Raw genomic sequence first — 9,176 nt, 5'->3', positions numbered from 1 at the left:
TCTTTATTAGTCTCCCGTCCTTGTTGGCTTCCTCTGCCATGTCCCAATTGTTATAGACCTTGAAGGCCTCCTCTGCCAAGGTTGACAATGGGGTTTGGGGCCCAGCCTAAAGCTTTTGTAATTTCCTCCTGATATCCGGAGCACGCTGAGTGATAAAATGCATGGCCAAGAGCGGCCTCCCTTCTGCAGACTCCGGGTCTATATTGGTGTACTTCCTGAATGCCTGTCACCCGGCTCAGGAAGATTGCTAAGCTTTTATCTTTTTCCTGTGTAACCTCTCAGACCTTATCATAATTTGCAGGCTTCATCATACACCTTTTCATTCCTTCTAATGAACAAGGAGTATAATGTCTTATCCTGGCCTGGCCTACATGATCCTCATAGTCTCAGCGGGAGTCCTGTTCTGGGCCTGCATCACTGGTGGCCACTAGGCTGTCTGTGTGTTCCCTGGCCTTTGTTAGTATGCACTCCTTCTCATCTGGGGTGCAACAGTGGGCGGGAATAACTATGATTTCTGCCAGGTCAGGGAGAATGTTAACCCAGCATGGCAAATTCACCTCTAAACTCATCAGGGTTGTCTGAGAATGTGCCAAGTCTCTCCTTACAGATTCCTATGTCCCCCATCAGAAGGAGACATGCACTCTAGTAATTCTCCCTTCTGTCAGCTACTTCCTGGAGGGGGTAGAAGCCTTATGGTATGAAAGTGGGGCTAATTTTGAATCTCATCAGAGCCCCACTGGGGACAGCACTGGGCTCTGGTTTCAGGGTCCCTGGGTCAAAGGGGTAAGGCAGAGGCCACGGGCTGAAGGTGGTACTGAAGGGGAAGAAGTGGGGACGTGAGAAAGGACCCTCATGCCAGTGACGAGTTGGCAGTTGAAAGAGGGGATCTGTGAGAAAGTCTGTCAATCTTTTGGGGGCAAAACAGAAATAGAGGCTGAGCACCCTGCAGGGATCCCTCCAACCATGGTCTGGATGTAGTTTCACAAGGCCCTGCACGTGAGGGACCTCTCCCCTTTTTGGGCACTCCTTACAGTATTTTCGTCCAATTGTAAACTGGTATTAAAGTTAAGGGGTCCAATCTGTGGCTTCTTCTTCTGATTAGCCAAGGCCTATTGCAACCAGCTGTGTTGCAAAAGAAGATGATTTTTAAACCATCTAATTTCAACTGTCCCCAATCTTTAAGAATGTAACCCAGAGAAGAATCTTTGGGGGGCATTTCCCATGTTTACATATAAATCTGATGATTAATGCCTAGAGATCCTGAGGCTGGATGAATCCTCGAGACCTGGCACAACAAAACCAAAGATGAGATGACACAGGAGATCTCAGAACTCTTCTCCAAGGTTGAAAGCACAGAACAGAGAAATACTCAGAGGTAGTGTGAAGTTCACTCCAGCCAATGCCTTGGGGGTAGAGGTGCGGATGGACAATGTAAGGAGAAATAACTAGGAGAGCTGCTGTTCCAGCCCACCCCTCTGTGGGCATCTGTTCAGGCAGTCCAGTCGGCTGTGCTCTTCCACAAGGGCCAGTGGAGGCAGGCACTCTGTCCACCACTCATCGGGGTGATCATGCCAGTGGGTCTCAAACCCGCAACTGGGACTTTAACCCAGGATAAAGAAGCCGAGAAGTCTGTGATGACCAGGCTTCCAGCCACTACATCATATGAGGCTTGAACCTCTATCACTCTCAGAAATCTCCTCTCAAGGAAACCCCCTGACAAGGTCTTCATGGTAGGAGGCCAGCCTCTCCCACCTCTTGTCTCCTGTCAGGGCAAACCAGGGTCAGCCTGTGGGAGCATGGCTTCACTAGCTGAGAGGAGTTAGGCTGTATTTGCCTGATGTTCACCTTCTCAGAAGGGTGTGACAGAGCGTGGGAGAGGACAGAGAAGGAAGAAGTAGAGAGTGGGAGATACCAAAAGAGGGAAAGGGGAGGGGAAGCTGCGTGAGTGAGCACAGTGAGGCCCTGGGGCAATGAAGGCAGACTTGCCAAGCACTGTGACCCTGAGCAGAGATTCAGGTGGCTGCTCGTCAGCTGCATCCAGCTCCACCAAATGGACCACTATCCTCTCTCAGAGGGACAAGGAAAGAAGGAAGACCCACGGGTCCCAGCAGAGTCGCCAAAATCATGCTCCCAACCCGGGCCCTTGGACTCTTAACCAATAGAAATGATAAGAGGCCAGATGGGAATTTCAGGCAAGGCTTTGCTGGGGCTTGTGCTGCAGTACAAGAGAGCAAGAACAAGAAACAGGTTTCATTGCCTGCTCCCTAGAGGGCCTTCTTGGGCCCTTATGTGGCGCAACGGTGGGCGGTGGGTTTGTGGGCTGGGCAGGAGGCATAGCTTCGGGGCCTGTACACCTCCTTGGCGGTGCTGTGTACAGGATCGTGTGCAGTACCCTGCTTTTGCTCCCAGAACATCAGAAGCGGCAGTTGTTTGTGGCATATCTGTATCCTGTTGCTCACAATTGTCCCCACTCGCCCATGCACGCACTTATTTCAGTCACTTGTAGCTGCAGTCCCAGCCTTTTTGGCACCAGGGACCAGTTTCACAGAAGACAATTTTTCCATGACTGGGACAGGGTTGTGGTTTCAGGATGAGTCAAGTGCATTACATTTATTGTGTGTGTTTATTTCTATTATTATTACATTGTGATATATAATGAGATAATTATACAACTCAGCATGATGCAGAATGAGATCATCAGACATTAGATTTTCTTAAGAGCGCACAGCCTAGACCCCTCACACGCTGTTCACAGAGCACTTCGTGCCCCTCTGAGAGTCTGATGCCACTGCTGGTCTGACAAGAGGTGGAGCTCAGGTGATGTGAGCAGTGGGGAGCAGCTGTGAATACGTGAGAAGCTCGGCTCACCTGCCCGCTGCTCACCTACTGCCACGCAGCCCCGCAGTGGGGAGCAGCTGTGAATACGTGAGAAGCTCGGCTCACCTGCCCGCTGCTCACCTACTGCCACGCAGCCCCGCAGTGGGGAGCAGCTGTGAATACGTGAGAAGCTCGGCTCACCTGCCCGCTGCTCACCTACTGCCACGCAGCCCCGCAGTGGGGAGCAGCTGTGAATACGTGAGAAGCTCGGCTCACCTGCCCGCTGCTCACCTACTGCCACGCAGCCCCGCAGTGGGGAGCAGCTGTGAATACGTGAGAAGCTCGGCTCACCTGCCCGCTGCTCACCTACTGCCACGCAGCCCCGCTCCTAACAGGCCGTGGACCGGTACTAGCGGGTGGCGTGGGGGTTGGGGACCCCTGACATATGGTTTCTTTGTTTCCTATTGCTCAAGGAGACATTTGTCCAGGTGCAGGCGTGCTGGTAGAGGCACCCAAGTCCCAGCCTAGCTTAGTTTTGCCATCTTGAAAGCAGTGTTGAATTTTCTGATTCATGAACAGGGGGTGTCTTTCCATTTATTTAAAAGTTCAATTTCTCTTAGCAGTGTTTTGTAATTTTCAGTGTAGTATATAGATCTTGCTTTACCTCTCATTTCTGAAAGACATTTTTATGGGATAAAGAATTGTAGGTTGATAGTTTTTTTTCTTTCAATAGTTTAAAAATGTTCAGCGACTGTCTCCTAACTTGCTTTGTTTCTCATAAGGAATCTGCCGTGACCCTTATCTCTGTCTAGGCAATGTGTCCCCCTCCCCCTCCCCCTTCCCTAGAACACCTTCCCTTTTAAGGTTTTCTCTATATCACTGGTTTTAAACAGTTTGATTATGGTATGACTTGCTGTAGTTTTCTTGTACTTGGGGTTTATTGATCTTTTTGATTCTACAACTTAGCTTGAGAGAATTGACATTGAGTTTTATTGTCGTTAAGCATGGTATGTGTCTCTTTTTGTAGGTCTTCTCTGATTTCTTTCATCAGTATTTTATAGATTTTAGTACACAGATCCTATTCATGTTATATTGATTTCTAAGTATTTAATTTGGGGACTAGTTATTATACATGGTAATTCCTTTTTTAAAACGTTTACTTTTACATGTCCATTGTTAGTGTACGGAAATATAACTGATTTTTGTGTTTTGACCTTGGATCCTGCAACCTTGCTTGGCTCACATATTCCTTCCAGGAGGTGTTTTATTTTGTAGATTCCTTTGGGTTTTCTACACAAATATTTATGTTATCTGTAAATGGTGATGGTACAGCTCTTCCTTTCTAATTTATATATCTTTTATTTCTTTTTCCTGCTGTATTGCATTAGCTAAGACTTCCATTATGATGTTGAATAGGGAGGAGACCAGATTTAGAGAATGAGATGGTTTGGGTTTGGGCCTTAATTGTCATTAAAGGAGGTATTCACTTACTAATTTTAATTTTAAGCCTTTTAATTCTGCTTAATTATAAAACATGACCGATCTTTCTTGAACAAATGCATAATTTATGCTTGATCTTGTAACTTTATTTTATTGTGTATTCACAGGCTCTGGTTTCCTCTGTTAAAGGCATTGTGGTGTTACTGAGGAGACATCCGGAGGAAGGCAGCGGTGGTCTGGCTGCCTCAGCCTCTGACAGTGTTCCGGAGGACGTGCCCAGTGATCAGTGTATCTACATAAAAACTGAGCGCTCCTCTGCCTGGGGCCAAGGGCAAGAGGCACAGCACCAGCTTGCCGAGTAAGACGTCTCCACTAATCTCCTTAAGTCCGGCTCACCCGCCTTACCCTAACTGAGTTTCCCGAGCTCCAAGTTCAGTTATTTAAAGTTTCAGAATGTTTGTAGTGCACATGAAAGTGAAATGAATCTCAGTGACAGAAACCTCTATAAACACTGGCCCTCTCCCCTCAAAGAGCTCTGAAATGGTGAGACCATCCACAGGGGCCTGCTCCAGGATTTGAGTCAACATTGCAATGAGAAGTCGGCAAGAAGAGCGTCATTTTAAGGAGCAAAAACCCACCGTCACTGCTGGAGCCCTGGCTGACCTCCTCAAGATACTTGCTCACTCACTCACAGCATTGGAAAGCAATCTCTGCCTTCAAGCAATAGATAGTCCTCAATGCTACCAACCTATTACTAATTTCAAAGTTTCACTTTGTGAAAATAGGCAAGAAACATCTCACTTGTATCTGCCTTCTTAGAGTCTCAGAATTTCAGAACAGGCAGGGATGCTCTGCTGCCCATTCTCAGCCCTGAAAAGCCCCCTCGTGGGCTGGAGTCTGTGCCCCTCATCACCGTTTCTTTCTCGTATTGTCAGCCTGACTCACTTCTGGTTTCGGTGGGGGTATCCGCTGCCTGTGCACCTAGCTCTCTGAGTCCAAGTCAGCTAGGTGCCCCGAGAGAGCTCCTTGAAGCCACTGCCCTGAAGAGGCATCCAGGGAGGCTCTGGGTGAGAAGGTGGGGACCTGGTCCTGGCCGTCCCTGCCTGAGTCGGGCTCACCGGGCTCGGGTGAGTTTTGGGTCGTCGTGCGCCTCAGGTCGGAGCGCCTGAGGCACTGGGCCAGCCCGTATTCCTCGCACCGAGCCCCCACAGGCGTTTCCTCTGCAGGGGCCAGTCCTGCACAGGGCACACGTCAGCAAAAACTGCTGGGGAATCTGAGGAATGGAACTTATCACTCACAAGTCCTGGAGGGTACACGGCATGCCCAGGGCCTCACAGAGGGGTTATAGGGAAAGAAAGGGCATGCATAGACCTAGGGCTCTGCCTTTTTAGAGTTTGAAGGTGGGGTGTCTAGGGTTTCGAGGAGTCACTCTTTATTGGCTAACTTAAAGCATCAGAGCAGGAAGTAGGGCACAGGAAGGTTGAGAAGCCGTGTCACTCACGAAGTCAGTTATCTGCTTACCCAGGGCTTTCTGGAAAGACCTGGCAGCTCAGCTGGTAAGGACTCTGCCTGCAGCGCAGGAGACCTGGGTCCCATCCCTGGATCAGGAAGATCCCCTGGAGAAGGGAATGGCGAACACTCCAGTATTCTTGCCTGGAGAATCTCATGGACAGAGGAGCCTGGCGGGCTACAGTCCATGGGGGTGCAGAGAGTCGGACACGGCTGAGCAACTGACGCTCACCCACTCACTCTGGAAGAGGGAGCTTCCCCTGGCTCCTTCTCTGGTGGTTTTGCCCGCGGCTGAGTAGCACAGCTGGCAACACGTCTATTCAGGATGGACATCTCTTGAAACAGACGCCTCGGCAATAAAAGCTTAATGTCAGGCATGTACACCACAGTGAGAATCAGACATCTGACAACACAGCACTCTGCTCCCAAGAACCCATAACCTTCTTTTTACATAACTTTCTTTTGAAAGAACAATCAGGCAGTCTATTACTATGGAAGACCTCTGTGAGAGCAGGGCTCTAATGTTTGGACTTCCTTTTCTGAATTCTGGATTTTGTATCCTGTTTCACATTCTCCACTTGAACATCTGGTGGTCACTTAAGCTTCGATCCTCCCTCTGCTTTTTGTTTTGCAGATGTGGCAAAACTGACGTAGAAAACACACTGTGTTTTAGCCACCTTGTCTCAGAAGACACTCTCTTTTTGTTGTGTGTCCTGTCTCAAGCTAGAAATCGCAGCAGGGTTGTGCCTTTTAGTGGGAGAGATCATAGTTGTTAGGTGGCCTCATTGAGAACTTCCGAGTTTCCAGCTACAAGAGCACCGAAGTGGGAGGGAACTCCAGGAGTTCCAGCTGCTTCTCCCTCACACCCGCTCCAGGCCCAGCAGAGCCAAGGCCTGACGCTCTGCCGTCGGCAGTGGCCCTCTTCAAGGGAAGCCTTAGGGAAAGGACACCAGAAAGTGCAAGAAGCCTAAAAATGCCTGCTTGCAGAGTAAGCAGAGCTCACTGGACTCCAGCTTTCCTTCTTCCTCAGCCTCATCCAAAGACCCTCGTTGATGTATTAATAAGCAGTTACCATCAGTTCAGTTCAGTTGCTCAGTCGCGTCTGACTCTTTGTGACCCCATGAATCGCAGCACACCAGGCCTCCCTGTCCATCACCAACTCCCAGAGTTCACTCAAACTCACGTCCAATTGAGTCGGTGATGCCATCCAGCCATCTCATCCTCTGTCGTCCCCTTCTCCTCTTGGCTCCAATCCCTCCCAGCATCAGGGTCTTTTCCAATGAGTCAACTCTTGGCATGAGGTGGCCAAAGTACTGGAGTTTCAGCTTCATCATCATTCCTTCCAATGAACACCCAGGACTGATCTCCTTTAGAATGGACTGGTTGGATCTCCTTGCAGTCCAAGGGGCTCTCAAGAGTCTTCTCCAACACCACCTTGGGTCCTGGCAGCAGCAAGATCGGGTCTCAGACCTCAGCATTGCCACTTCTCAGTTGTGGAAAGCTGGAAAAATTGTCTCACCCTTCCAGGCCTCGATTTCCTTATCTCTAAAATGGGCCTGTGCTCTCTTGTGCTGTCGTGTCCCATTCTTTGCGACGCCGTGGGCTGTAGCCCTCCCCGCTTCTCTGTTCATGGTGGGATTTTCCAGTCAAGAATACCAGAGCAGGTAGTCATTCCTACACCAGAATGGATCTAGTGCCTGCCTAATGGGATTATGATGAGGTTTCAGTGCAGCAATCCCTGTGAGTGTTTAGTGAGGTATTCACACATGGTAAGTATTTGATAAATGTCAGCTATCATGAATCCCATAATCAAGGAGCTCATGATTCAATGGGGGTAAGGTAAATTACGGTGTCACGAACGTGGTCCTGGCTGTAGCAGGTATGTGTCCAGGAGTACTGGAGCAGGGGGGCCTGGAGTGTGAGAGGGCTTGGTGGAGTCTGGTGATGGAGAAGGAGAGTCCAGTGTGGGCAGAGCGCAGGCTGGTCGGGGAGCGGGGTGTGCTGGGAGCACAGGCTGGGACTGGCGGGGAGGAGTCCAGGGTGCGTCAGCTCCACTCGGGCTGGGGGCTTAGTCTGCAGGTGATTGTGCCACATCCAGGAATTGGATCTGAAGAGCCGTGTGAACTTGACTTCATGACTAACCTCTTTGTGTCTCGGCTTCATCATCCGTAAAATACAGATAATAAGTAACACCTACCTCTGTCAACCAAAAAATAACACAAGAGGCTGCAAATAAGTTTGTTTGGGGTCTTAAGAATTGCAATTCAAGAGACAAAGATTCAGGTAACCCCTAAAGAGTGTTCTGGGGAAGAGAGTCAGGGGTTTATAAAAACAAAAAGCCATAAGGTTGTTAAAAGTTGCCTGGCGAGGACCCTCCTGGTAGCCCAGTGGTTAGGAGTCTGCCTGCCTGTGCAGGGACACCAGTTCGAGCCGTGGTCCAGGAAGATCGCACATGCCTCGGAACAGCTAAGCCCGTGTGCCCCAACTACTGAACCCTAGCTCTAGAGCCCACGCATCGTAGCTGCTGTGGCCCACACGCCCAGTCCGTGCTCTGCAGCAAGAGAAGCCGCTGCCGTGAGGAGCCGGTGCATCACAGCCAAGACCCAGCAAAACCAAAAACAAATAAAATAAAAAATTTTTTTAAAGTTGGCTGGCAAGAACTGTGACAGCCTCTAATACAACCCAGAAAACGTTTGTCCTTAAGGAATCACAAACTGTTTCAGGGTAGAGGTCTGAAAGATGGACGGGGGCCTCAGGTTCTGGCAGACATTCTGGATGTTGTCACCAGGTCGAAAGGTCAGATTCCATCCAGGCTGCGTCGCCCCTGAGTCCCACTTTCTCAGGGGCCTCCTGGCTCTGTTCTGGGGACTGAGCAAGACCAACCCATTTTGATTTTCCCTGCACACCTCCTAGGATTTGAGTTAATCTGTGGAAAGCTTGCAGAAGAATGTCTGCCCATAATACTTCACACGTGACAGCTGTTAGTGGAATGTCTTTGGAAGTTTTCCAAGATGAGTTTCAAATCGGTCTGTCAATCTGTGAATGTCTCTTCGTCTTCTAGGAACGTGCTGCGTGAAGTACTGAGACGTAAACGCCCCGTCATTTGTTTTAACGCAAAGGACTTTGTGAGAACAGCGCTGCAGTTGTTCGGTGACGATGGCAGTTGGAAGTGTGGTACGTTTCAGATTTATCATCTCCCACCGACGTAACTGTCCCACAGCGATTCCTCCTGGGGATGGGAGCGCGGTGAGGACTGCCGTGTTGCACAACTCAGAGGCGGGGGGAGTCACAGCTGCTCAGCACTACCCACGCAGCCAGCCACATGCCCTGAGCGCAGAGGCACTTCCCCTCTGTGTTTTACATGATTAGAGTTTTTTCAAGTATGTATTACTTTTGCGTTTAAAATAGGG

At 49.6% G+C, this 9,176-nt stretch overlaps 1 protein-coding gene across 1 annotated transcript in view; it reads left to right on the top strand.

Annotated features, from left to right (window-relative positions):
* Positions 1-9,176, top strand: part of POLN (polymerase (DNA directed) nu) — a 147,468-nt gene that overhangs the window by 25,071 nt on the left and 113,221 nt on the right. The window contains exons 4-5 of the mRNA XM_010850601.1: positions 4,425-4,615; positions 8,828-8,940. Of these exons, the coding sequence (XP_010848903.1) occupies positions 4,425-4,615; positions 8,828-8,940 (304 nt within the window). The remainder of the gene's footprint in view (positions 1-4,424; positions 4,616-8,827; positions 8,941-9,176) is intronic.

Source organism: Bison bison, unplaced genomic scaffold, assembly GCF_000754665.1.
Source record: "Bison bison bison isolate TAMUID 2011002044 unplaced genomic scaffold, Bison_UMD1.0 scf7180017851375, whole genome shotgun sequence".
In the NCBI taxonomy this organism is placed as follows: domain Eukaryota; kingdom Metazoa; phylum Chordata; class Mammalia; order Artiodactyla; family Bovidae; genus Bison; species Bison bison.
Note: the sequence above shows the minus strand (reverse complement) of the source record. Positions and strands in the feature narration are given on the sequence as shown.